The 13,347-nt window shown below is 36.3% G+C and overlaps 1 protein-coding gene across 1 annotated transcript in view; it reads right to left on the bottom strand.

Moving 5' to 3' along the window:
- Positions 1-371: 371 nt before the first annotated feature.
- LOC309572095 (cadherin-10) overlaps positions 372-13,347 on the bottom strand; it is a gene marked incomplete at both ends in the record, with an annotated part of 60,641 nt that continues 47,665 nt past the window's right edge. Inside the window, 5 exons of the mRNA XM_082280105.1 lie at positions 372-865; positions 1,726-1,977; positions 3,876-3,984; positions 10,326-10,447; positions 12,720-12,856. Coding sequence (XP_082136231.1) covers positions 372-865; positions 1,726-1,977; positions 3,876-3,984; positions 10,326-10,447; positions 12,720-12,856 — 1,114 coding nt within the window. The remainder of the gene's footprint in view (positions 866-1,725; positions 1,978-3,875; positions 3,985-10,325; positions 10,448-12,719; positions 12,857-13,347) is intronic.

Raw genomic sequence — 13,347 nt, 5'->3', positions numbered from 1 at the left:
CTGCACTTGCAGGGATAGGACATGTACCTAACAGAAGCGGCTTGTACATGAGGTTGCTTAAGGGATTATCACCCTGTTCAAATTTCTGAAGGTAAGATATTGTTTATTTTACTTACTAAAATGTACAACACTGAATTTCCATAGCTTTGGCTCTTGGAAGTTGATTAAATAAAATGTTGTATATATTCCAAGTGGCATCCTACTAGAAAGAATGAATGACATTAATGGACAAGTTTAAAACAAATTTTAAAAGGAAACCATTGTGCTGAGTGGCAGGAAAATTTTCCTGAATGTTAAATACTGTTGAGTGCAGAAGGTGTCTGTAAAATTACTTCCGCTTAAAGGAAAAGACAAAAGTAGCCTACTGTAGGTTAAGAAGTGTCTTTGTCACTTTCTCCTCCACCGTACATCTCAGCTAGCTTATTAAACCGAGGGCCCCACTCTCGCAGGTAATCATAGTTTTGGTCTCCTTCGGTAGTACCTGACTCCAAGGAGCTCAAGGATTCAGCTATGGAATCATTTCCTTCATAGGCATAGGTTGCAAGCGAGTCATACGGCGGCGCAGAGGGATCAGTGTCATGCTCTTTTAGCCTTTGGTTAATGAAATCTCGGACATCCGTGTTGTCTGGGGCCGAAGGAGTCCTCCGTGGCACAAATAATGTTTCAGGGATAATGTCTCGTCGAAGCTTCTTATCTTCAATAGCTGCAGGATTCCTCAGTGTGCCGATATCAAAGGCTTGGGTGTCTTCCTCTCCACCGCCTTCGTCATTATAACTCACAATGTTGTCTCTGATGTCCTCTTTAGAGAGGATCAAAGGCTCCTTCTTTCGTTGCCTCTTCAGAGCAGCAAATAGCACCACTATAACTTAAAGAGGGAAACAAAGAATGAGTAAAGATCTCTATTTAACAATTTCGTAGCAGCAAATCCATCAGGTACAAGAACCACATTTCAGCTACATTTCACCAACTCATTTTTTTGATAACTGGATAAACACCTCTATCTGTATAACAGTGGCACAGTAAAGTCTATATCAAAAAGCTATTTTGCTTTGTGTGCTCTGCTTTACAGGACCATGAGCTTGTCTGCATGCTCTTTCTGTAGCTGTAATGAGCCTTAAATAGCCAGGTCTATTCTGAAGATAATTTTCCTCTTTCAAGCTCAAAGGACATTGCTAAAAAGGGGTTTCAGTTGAATTATAGGTCATTGAGAGTTATTCTGAAAACCACAAAATGGAGGTTTTACAAAATTTTCCTTTTTTTTTTTTCATTACAGCCCTGAAACCACTAGATAGGTAGTGCTTTAATATAGTAAAATTACTGCTTACTGTTCTATTAGATGTGAAATATATACTGCATATTGATCTTTAGTAGTTATTTAAATAAAAAAGAGACTTTTCCTCAAAAAAAAAATTAAAATGAAAGACATGAAAGCAATTTTTGGTTATACTATTCTGAACTTTTTTTTGGACAACTTAATGAAAGAACATAAATGAGCTTCTGGTTGCACACTGATAATTTTAACAGTCTGGGCCTTGAATTCTTATTTACAGTGTTCAATTAGCAGATAAACAGGGTTTGCCTTTGTTTTTCCTTTTTATTTTAAACTGCAGTTAAGTTCTTGCAAAATCCATCATCATTAATTTTATCAACCTGCATAATTTTGTGGAATGAGTCAGGCCTGAAGTATTTGTTCCTGGGCAGAGGAAGATGTGTTTCTCTTCTTACCTAGCAGGATAATGATGCAGAGGAGAATGGCCACCAGTGCCCCCGTGCTGAGGCCGGCAGGGAGGAGCAAGGCCTCAGCGCTGCAGGACTGCATGTTCCCCCGGCTGTCACAGGCGCACACCCGGATGGTCAGCGTGCCTGTGCTGCTCTGGATCGGGTAGTCGTTGTCCGATATCACCACTGGTAGAAGGTAAGTACTTATTTCATGTCGACTGAAGCCATTCCTTCTTGTCAAAATCCTGGCAGTGTTATCTAGATTGATTGAAATGTACTGTTGTAGACTATATGAACAGAAACCACATCACTTATAGTAGATGCAAATCGTCATATTTTATATCACTGAAAAATAATTCCTGATATCATAGTGATACCTCTGTTTTTTCTAACAACATTCCCATTTGATCAGAAAGCTATTTATAATTTTTTAGGTACATCTGGCCTGCTCCTCTGTGCCTCTGCACCACTTTTGCGTGTGATTTGAAAAGAGGATTTCTCAAAGCTTAAAATGCTTTATAGATTAATGCATGCAGTGTGTGACACAGTTACAGTTCAGGGCTGAAACCCTGAAATACAGCGGCCAACTGAGGAAAAATAACCTTCCGCTTTGCGCAGTTCAAAAAGCACTCTGTTCTGGAAGATTCTTTCTATGGATCTTCCGTGACAACACCCACGGGAATGCTATCTGTCAACTCAGTATGAGATTTGCTACACCAAACCACTTCCAACACGCTGTAGAACAATGAATATGTACCTCAGCACATGAAGTAGATTTTTTTTTTTTTTAATAGAAATTGACTTAGGAATTCAGAAAATATTAAAGATGGTAAGTATTCCTGCACGGTTTTGAGAAGTGAACTTACTAAACTGAATCTGTAGCAGACAAATCTTAGTTGTATGCAGGATACTTCAGCATCAAAAGCTGTTCACTGAGTAGCCAGAGGAAAGGGAAGGAAGAGAAGGAATGAATAACACAGAGAGACTATTTCTTCTACTGTTAGAGCCACAATGCTAGAGTGTCAGCCAACACCAGAGTTGTTAACTTTGTAGTCCAAAAGAGAGAAAAAACAGGTTTAGTGTGGACTAAAAGCAAAATTTAATTTTCATCATAGTTGTGGATTGCTTGAGCTATGTGGTTAGCTATCTTGACAGCCAAACTTCAGGCAGAACTAAAATAACCCATTTGCAAAAAGAAAGAAAATAATTACAGACAGCAAGGAAATACCAAGATCTATAACTCTCTGAACTCAGGACCTAATTTAAAACATTAAATCATATATTTTTCATAGACTTCAAGATGTGAAACACAAACTTTTATTGCTTCCCTTCACTGGTTTTGTGTATTTTAACACTATTTGTTTTCAATCAACATCAAAAATTATGTGTCTTATGCATCTTTAAATAGCTCTCCCACAAGTGACTTTATAGGGTACCCAAACTATTTGATTTAATTATTTCACTTTCCCTACTGTTAGAATTTTTTTTTATGCTGTTGTTTGTAGTCTATTACTTCCTGAAATCTTCATCAGGCGTAGAGGATTATTCCCGCTGCCTTTATGCTTTTGACACATTTGAAGGCTGATACCATGTCCCCTCTCATTTTTTAATTCTGTAGTTTAGAGTCCTCTCCATTAGTCATACTGATAATGAAGGCCAAAATTCATAGTCTCACTTCCTCAACAGAAGCTTCTGAAAATTTTCTCTGATAAAGACCAATTGAGGAAGGATCAAAAGAAAAGCCAAAGTGTCTCTCAGAACCATTATTTTCATCAGCGGTCAGAAAGAAGCAAAACAGAAGGCCAGGGCAATCAGAACTACGTGACGATAGGCTAAAGTGAAAAATCTCAACTTGTCAGCTGAAGGAATTTTTGAAAGTTTTTTATTCTTTTGCAGTCAAGCATTTCATCTGTCTCTTACCCCAAGCCAGAACTTTTCTGATTTTCTTTATAATTTGTTTTATCACATTTTTGCCTCACTTACACAGATAAAAATGTAGAAGTCCTAAACCTCAAACATTCAGGTAAAGTATTCTTGATAGTAGCAACCTTCACAGCTTCTCTACATATTGACAGACATCAAAAGCAAAGATATTTCAGGAATGTAGCCAGACAGCAAAGATAAAACTCCTTCCTTGGAACAGGCATGAATTTTACCTTCGTTATCCTGAACAGTGAAGTTAGGGTTAACGGCAGCTAAACTGAAGAAAAATTTTTGTCCACCAAGAGGGTCATCTTTGTCTACTGCACTTATGGTTTGAATAAGCTGCAGGAAAAAAAGCAAGCAAACAAACAACAAAAAAACCCAAATACACCTGGGTTTTTGATACAGCTGTCTGATCAAAGAAGATGAAAAGCATTAAAATAACTTAGCATTCAAACATATTGACTTAATATTTAATTGGTAAAATATAAAAACTAAACAAATGTTCAACAAGTATCTTACATAGTTTTTTTCAACAAGAACATCTGTATTTTTCATGTGGTAGTACATGTGCACCTATATTTTTGTAGCTACAGAGTGGACAAAACTTGCCAAAAATAGTTTCAGCTGTAGCCAGTAGTTTTTATGCTTCATTGTTGATTCATCATTTTAAATTCTCATCAACACCTAAGACAGTAATTCACATTACATTTTCTATTTTTGTGATAGAAATGGTATTTTATCAAAGCAGTATTTTTGATGGGGAAGTTAACATTTCAAATTAAATTTCAACATTAAAGCATCTTTTCTTAAACATGATTTTTCTATTTATTAATATAGCAGAACATACCAACATGATTCCTGAGATGAAAAATGCCAGTTAGATTTTACATATATTTCAGCTCTTGTAAAACACTGTAGCACACCCTAGAGATGCACCACCTTGGAGTGGGATGAGAATCTGGTGTCACAATTCTCAGAGAAAGCTGCACCAGGTCAGTCCCATACTCAGACTCAGAGCTTTGTGCAATGCCTACAAAAAATTTTGGGTATTCTTGGGGTAAGTAATGGCAAGCCCTTTGTCAGCACTTATTTATCTTTCAGGTAAGGGAATATGTGGCTTTTTCAGTGAAATGTCTATACCTAACAGTGGCAAAATACTGTTTCCCAAGCAAAATGCATTTTTTAACTTTATTGCTTAATTTCAGACTGGGGCTTTTTTTATACCATAGCATATAAACTAAATTTAGGGCTGGATTTTTGTGCATGCATGCTTGAATTTTCAGTTATGTTCTTAAGTTTAACTTCCAAAAATAGATTAATCTTTAGTCTAGATGATTTTTATTCTTCATTTCTTATCCATCATTTTAAATTGCACTGCTTTTTCAACCATGGAATCACATCTAATTTTTAACACTGCTCCTTCCCTGTGTACTTGTTAAACCCTGTTTGTTTTTCCTCTTCCAGTTTCTCCAAATACAGCCATTTCTCTTCATATCACAGCTTTTGTCAGGTCTGATCATCTTTAACATCAACAGCTGCAATGCACTCCTCTTTGCCTTAACAAATGCATGACCAACTCCCAACTTCTTTCTTGTCCATCCAGAAAATAGCAGTAAATTTCTTGATCAGGCAAGGATGGGATTTCTTTTAATATAGCAGCTTCCTTGCTTTTTCAACAGGAGTTTTGTCTTTCTCTTCTTTCTTACACAATCCTCCAGTAAGTTTCTAAATGAACAAAACTGATAATGCAAGCATAGAATATTATTTCTTTTTAAAGAATGAATATTTTAATTATTTAGCGAGCAATTAGCATATGAGTTTTGACAGCTATTAACAAAATGAAGTCAGAAAAACACTAGCTTATTTTACTTTACAACTAGAGACCATTAATATGGTCAGTTGCAGGTGTTGGGCTGATGAAAATCAACTGATTTGCTGAGTGTCCATACTCATAGTTTAAAAAGAGTATGTAGAAGGAAGCATTAAATTGCAGTTTGAAAACTGTTTCCTGATAATATTGATTACTATGTTAATGTGATATCTCCTGTTTTAGATGTAGTTTCAAACAGTGTTTTTCCTTTTAGACCTGCCAGCCCTGGGAAACCCCAGTTACCTTGTAAATAAGGGTATAAGACTCTTTAAGTTGCTTATTCTTTCTAGAAATGCCACAGAGCAGTAACTGCAGGGAAGACAAGGATGTTACTGTCTAAGATAAATCAGAAAATTAAGGGCCCGGAAGTAGTCATGAGGATTGTTAGCCACTAAAAAATGGATAAACCAGTAGAAACAAGTTTGTTGTATGGTCTTCTTATTCCAACAAAATTCATCTTTCTGCTTGGTAGGACGTCTTCAAGCATCAGTTCTATCAACTGTTTAGGTAGATGTTTTTATCTAAAATATGCTATACAGTTGCTTTTAAATTCAGGTCAAAGAAAGAAAATATAATGTGCTATTAAGGAAATAAAGCAGAACTGTTTAGAAACCCTACATCAATTTGCAGTTCAAAAATTTTCCTTGCCAGTGTGAAAAAAAAGTAAACCTTTGAGAGTTTCTGAAAAAAGTAAGGCAAAGACAAAATTCTGATACCCGTAAAACCACTGGAAGATATAAGATCTATGGCTATATAGTGAAGAAACTAAAGTAAGAATGAATCAGGGGAACTGGAAAAGAAAGAACAAAATTCCAAGTAAATTGACCACAAACTGTCATTGTCAAAAAAAATGAGGGAGATGCAATAAACAAAGATAAAATAACACTTCAGGATTAAAGGATTTAAGAAATTTCTATAAAAACATCTGAAAAATAGGAAGAGAAAATTGAATGCTAGAAAACAACCTTAAGGAATTTAGTTTTTTAATAGATAGGAATTTTAGCTAATTTTAGAGAGATATTTGGTGAATAAAACAAGGAAATTTCTGGATATATAAAGACCCCAAAAGCCATGTTTAACCAAGATTATGGTGAGAAAAACACCTCTGATAAGGATTGTTATATGGGTCAAATGAGCTGCTAGCATGAAGAGCAGCATAAAAGGAACTAGGTTCAAGAAACCTAGTGTGTTTATATAATCTATGCTGAATTAAGTTATAGGGAAAAGGAAAATAGATTACATCATTCATATTTTAAAATGTCTTTGAAAGAGAATCCATTATGAGCTAGACCTATTTACATAACATTGGGCCATGTGAAAAGGGAGTGGGCATGTACGGACTTGGTAAAATGAAGGCTAATAACAGCAAGATAGTAACAAGCCATTTAAACATCACAATGTACTTGTGCCAGGTGGAGGTGTCCGAGTGCTGGCGCTGGGGCAATGCCGGGGCTGCCCGGGCCGGGCCCAGGCGGTGCCAGCGGCTGCAGCGGCCCCAGCGCAGGGCACGGCTGAGCCCCTCAGCCACGGGCGGGCGGGCGAGAGCCCCGGCGAAAGCCTGGCCAAGGGAGGGCAAAACGCTGCCCGGCAGCCAGGGCTGAGCGGGGGAACCGTGCGGGAAACAGCCCTGCGAGCCTGAGGGGACAGCGGGAGCGGGGACGGAGGCGGGAGAGACCCGGCAGGGATGGCCCTGGGCCAGGGAGAGACCCTGGCGGGACAGGGGCTTCCCTGCGGACCTGAAGGTGATCCCATGAAGTAGATTTATGCTGAAGGACTGCACTCCATGGAAAATACTCACACTGAGGCAGAGAAAGTGTGAGGAGGAGTGTCCGAGAAGAAAAAAGTCAGTAGTGAAGGAGTGAAGGTGAACCTGGGAAGAAGGGGCATATTAAGGGAAGGTGCTTTAGTTCTTCTTTGTTTCTCACCATCCTACCCCATTTTAAATGGACAGTGTATTAAATTAATTTTCCCCAAATTGAGTCTGTTTTGCCAGTGATGGTAATTGGTAAGTTTGTCTCAAGGCACTTTCTTTTTCTCTTTCACCCCCTGTACTGTTAAGGAGGGAGGAAGGGGCTGGGTGGCACGTGGCTGCTGACCAAGGTCAACTCCTGCCGCCTTTTGTTTTTGCAGGTCATTTACAAAGACAGAAGGGCCTCTCTTCTGACGATTACTATAGGGAAAATGAATGTATAGAAAATATATACTCAGCTTCCATGCAAAATCTCTCTAAAGCAGAACTGACTTCTGCTTTCTAAACAGATTCTTGTCTTTTACGTTAGAGGATCTTTGGAGACTGGCAGCTGAGCTGCCAGATGTGTGACAGCTGGGAGCTGACAAAACCAGTGGGATTCCATCTGTCCAGATGCCCAGCTCCTGGCTCTTCTCACCTGGGGGTGGAGGACAGCTGAACTTCTTGGGTTCCAGGACTGCAGAGGTCTGAGTATTCTGCTGCTTTCTTTTCCTGAACTTGTACTGAGTCAGCCTTGTGTAGCTCCCATAAATGCCTGTGTCCTCTTTACGCTGTCACACCAAGACTGTCCTCATTTTTGGGGGGGTCAAAACAATGGCAACCACTAAAATAGCAGTCTGCCAGAGGTGCTGCTTGTGTGTAGCTTGAGCTTTTTGAGATAGGATGCCCTCATTGTTTGTAAGGTCACGGTACGATCTGACATCAGCAGTAATAGCAAGCAGGAAAACAATCACAGACTACAAAAGTCACATTTCTCTCCTGCTATATATTTGCATATATGTGTATGTTTGTATACATGTGTATATGTGCACATACCTAGGTATCATATATAGTACATATAAATGTATATATATATACATTTATATGTGTGTATGTATAAAATTTAGGCTTCTGTACAAATCAAATAAATGGAAAAGTATAATATTCATTACAATGTCTGTCTTTAGCAGATGGCAAATACTGAAATGAATACCACAAAATCTGTGACTGATGAAGCATCGTTAGCTTCAGTGGCCTAATAGAAGATATGAATTTCATGGATCAAACCTAATCATGAAAACCTGAAAGGAAAGAAGAATAGCAGAAATGTGGGAGGAATCAAGCTTAAAGAACCATGTTCAGTTTGGATTGATTAGATTGTCTCAGGACAGACTGAATTTGAAAAATAACAAGTCTTATTTATGATCTGCCAGTAAACAAGAAGAATATAATTACATTCAAATAGATTATTCATGTTATCCTGCATTACATTTTTTTTCTCTTTCTGTGAATTGTTTTCTTTAAGCAATCATTTGCAACTCAGATTTCTTAAAAAATGTTTATATTTATGGCCCTCTCAATAAATTTGGCAGGTTTTTTCTGATAAAGACACTATTGAGCTCTATAACAAATAAGCATTTGTGGATGTGTAAACTTATTTAGCATCTCATTCATTAGTTATAAGTGATTAGTGCTATTTTATTCAACTTTTAAACTGATGGCCTATTCTGAAAGTAAACAGAAAAACAGTGCAATGTAGAAATAACTTTTATATTTACTTTCAAGTTATACTGACATCAATAGTCTAGATAGCACAAAACCACCTGTTCCTCAAAATACATTAATCTGGAAATTTAACTGTTCTATTAACATTTCTTGTACCTTCTAGAACCTGCACAGAAAAAATTCTGAAGCCTCAGATGAGTAAAATTTGTGGATTAATGCATTTTTATATATATGACTTTTTTAACACAGGATTTTCTTTTGTGAAACTGGAAGAGGAAAATTCAGTGTTCTTCTTTTACAATTCTTATTCCATATGGCATATTGAAAATGATTAAAATATTATTTTAGCGTTTATAGTAGACACTTGAACTGTCAAAAATTCTACATTTTTAGCCAGTGATTTCTCTTTATCTAACAGCTTGAATTCTCTTACGACTGTCATGGCAGACAAATGCACTTGCTCAGTACCTTTAGATATTTTATGCATTATAAATTTGGGCCTTAAATTCTTTGTTCTAAGTTCCAACTGATGTCACTTTGGAAGGAAGAATGGCAACCTGGATGTGAAATTTGTAATACAACCTGAATGTTATACCTGTGGGACTCCAACAGTTAAGACAAGCTGGCACTTCTACCACATTCTGTTCAAAGGTACTGAAAGGGTTGCACTGAGGTACTACTGCTACCATTTTAAAGGTTTTATTATTGGCTGATTATGCTCTGGGACATGTAATAGGAAAACATTTTTTTAACAGTTCTAATAAGCAACTGCCTGTTGGGATTTAGGTATTAAGAAGTACAGTCATTTCACTTAAATTGAAGTACACATTGTGTAGCCTCTAAGAACCAAAAGAAAATATTATATTACCATTTAAAAATGTATGTTTTCTTTTCAGAAATTTTTAATGTGATAATGAAAGAGAAATTCAACAATTAAAAAAAAAAAAAGTGTGACAGATTTTATAGTTTGTAATCGCAGTCAGTGTGGATTGAAATATATATGAACTTTGCTATTGGAGAATTACTGAAAATATAGATCAAACTTTTTAGTTACATATAGTGTCCTACTTTGTGAAATTAATGGCAGAGTGAATCATGACCATGCCTTGGACATATCTCATCTGGATTTAACAGCAGTACAGGGTTCTGTAAGGAAAAATGGTGATTGAAACACTGATGTGCTTGTAACATATTGAGATTTCACTCTAAGCCTCATTTACAGAGCTACTTCGCTTTCATTTTTAACATTTCAAAAGCTATTTTGGGTATGATTTTTCCCAAGCAATAGGCAAGAATGAGCTACAATTGAGTGCTGTAGCAAAACTGGATAGTGGGAAGTGTTTATCAAAGGCATACCTGTCCAGCTCTTGCATTTTCACAGACAAAAGTGTCGTAGAATACAGCAAACTGTGGGGCATTGTCATTAACATCCAAAATTCTTACATAGACAGGAACACGAGTAGTATCTTTGGGGTTGTCTGGCAGCATAAGAGAGAAGAAAAATGAGATTATTTTCTTATTAAGAGTTTTCTGTTTTCTTCCAAATTTCATGAGCAATACACATGCAAGATGAAGTTTGAATCTTGTCAATATTTAGCATACAAACCAGTAACAGGTCAGAATAAGTCCTTCTGGAAAATAAGGAAATTATTTGTGTAGAGTAAAATAAATGAAGTATTGGGATCTAGTGAGCAATTAAGTTTTTCATGAAGATAGGGGGCTGCAATTGTTACTAATATATTCAAATGCTGTGTATGAAAAGTATGCCCACTACTACAATAAAAAATTTGATCATTTGGTGGGCTCAAGGTCTTGCAAGGTTTTGATTTCTAATTTTAAAATTCTTTGTGATCTAGTTTGTTTTACAGAGAAAGACATGATTGACTTTGTGCATTGTGTTGGTTTTGGCTGGGATAGAGGTCATTTAGTTGATGACATGCATACATATTTTGAAAAATGTTCAAGTCTGACTTTCCTTTCTTGGCCAACAAAAAAATGAAATTCCAACAAAATGAATGAAAGTAACCCTCCAAGTATTTGGTAAAGAATTTGTTAGAATAAGATTTTTTTATGTTTAAATTGACTTTTAAAATATGAATGTAGGTTTTCAGACCTTAGGTTAAGAAACAAGAATAACCTCTCCCTTGCCAAATGCCAAGATCCTACTATTACTCAGAGTGCTCTTTTGTTAGTTTAGGTTAGTTCAGGAATACAAGTGTCCCTGTCCTCACTTGCTGATCTTGCTGCCATACCAAAATATGAAATAATGCCTGGGTGTAAAAGAGTGCAGCTGTTTCTTGTAATTCTGCTGGATGGTTGCTAAACACTATATGATTTTGCAACATTAATGCAATTGGGTAAGTAACAACAGTAACAGATTGTTCCAAATTACTGATTTCCCCCTGCTTTTCTTCTGCTTCAGATAAAACAAAAGACATTTAGGAGCAGCTGGAATTACATTTCCTTGTTATCAGTAACACCTTTGCTAAAGAGCGTGATGTGGATCTTTTTGACATCCTGATTGTTTAAATTTCCAGGTTTAGGACACAGTTTTTCATAGCCTTCTGCATGTTTGTACTAGCTTTTCAAATCAGTTCTAACACTGCTTTCTCATTGTGTCATGCTTCACAGGTAACATTTTAAAATATTTGAAGGCCTAAATCTCACTCTTCACTTCTTTCTCCAAAACTTACCTACCTCTCTGGAGAATGCTAGCTACTCCAGATATGTCCACAATGAAAATTTGCTCTAAGATTCCTGACAAGGAAATAAGTTTAGCACTAAGATATAGTCATACAAGGATGCTAAGTTTCATCATTATATAAATCTGAAAAGGATTTGTACAACATTGGACAGCAATCTGGATGGTTGCAGGCTCAGGACAAAGCATGACAAGAATAAAAAGGGTTTTGAAAAAAACTACAGGTTTTTTGGTTGGTTTTTTTACACAGAATCTTTAATTGGCAGGACACAATGTTCCATTCAGTTCTCTGCAGTGTAGCTCTTGCCAGCCACACTTCACTGCTGGTCAGTATGTTTTCTCTTTTTTTTTTTTTTTTTTTCTGACTGATACAGAACTAGCCCTAAAATAAGTGACTTTGAAAGGAAGTAATTCTTAGTAACTGATTTCAAAGATCAGACCTTTGTCCCTTAGAAAATGTTCTGTCCATTGATTAAAGCTAATCTCAATAATGTAGTAGGTTTAGGGGGATATATGCTTTTCTCTTTATACTGTTAACATTAAAATCTCTACAGAGAGAGAGATATTTTAAATGGTCCAAGAAATGCTACAGCTTTGGGATCAAACTGGATGGAACTTGTAAGATTGATTCTAAGAGCTGTAGGTGTAGATACCATAGGAGGAGATAATGAAAGTATTTCTAAAGAAATGAAGAAAACAATAAAGACAAAAACACAGGTTACCATGCTAAACTCAGCTATTTAACAGCAAAATCATGTTATTGTCCTCCAAGAAAAGGAATAAAACATAATTACTTCAGTCTTATTATTTAATTGGCTAACATTTCAGAAGTAACTTGGACATTAGAGGTCAGCGATGGATGTAGGTGAGAACAAGAGCAATGAGGAAACAGCTGCTGTTAGCTACCCGCAATTCACTTTTCCAGAACATCCAGTAGAAAGGGGCATGGGGCAAGGAAGGGAGGGGTTTTATTTTCATCACAAAGTTCCAGCTGTAACTTTACAGACTAAGGAAAACTGAAAGGAAAAAGAAAAAGCAAATTGGCTTACTAATCTCAGCTGCTATAACACTAAGATTGTGCCATTGTGATATCTCACGGTCAAGTGGCTTAGAAGTATAGATGGATCCATTTCCAGAATGAATGTTAAATATCCTGTCAAGGTCAGTGTGACGATCCAGAGAAAACCTAAATATAATGAAGAAATAAAAAGCATTGTCAAAATCATAGAAAGTCAAAGAAAACATATATTTCACAAGTCAGTATAGGTTTTATGTTCTACAGTACAAAGGTTAGTTTTGAAAAGACATATATTTAGTTTCTATACACATTTCTGAAAATTCTGAAGGTTAGCTCCATAGAATAAGGAATTAAAATTTGAATTTTAAAAATTTGATACAATTGTGTAGTATTTGATAATTGGAGCTTTTACAAGAATATATGAGAATTATTTTAAAAAATCAGAATTTCAAATGTTAATATAAAGATATTAATTAAATAATTATTTTAATCCTGAAAGGAAAATGGTCTTTGATACAATGTTTCTTCAGACAGAGACTGACAGCTAATTTACAAGATCTTCAAAAGTATTGGTATAAGCTCAGCTTCTACTATTTCACTTGAGATCAAGTTAAAAAAACCTGTATAAAAATAAGTTCACATGCAGAACTTTCACTTTC

Source organism: Coloeus monedula, assembly GCF_965178545.1.
Source record: "Coloeus monedula genome assembly, chromosome: 1".
NCBI classification, from domain to species: domain Eukaryota; kingdom Metazoa; phylum Chordata; class Aves; order Passeriformes; family Corvidae; genus Coloeus; species Coloeus monedula.
This window is presented reverse-complemented; position numbering and strand designations above follow the sequence as displayed.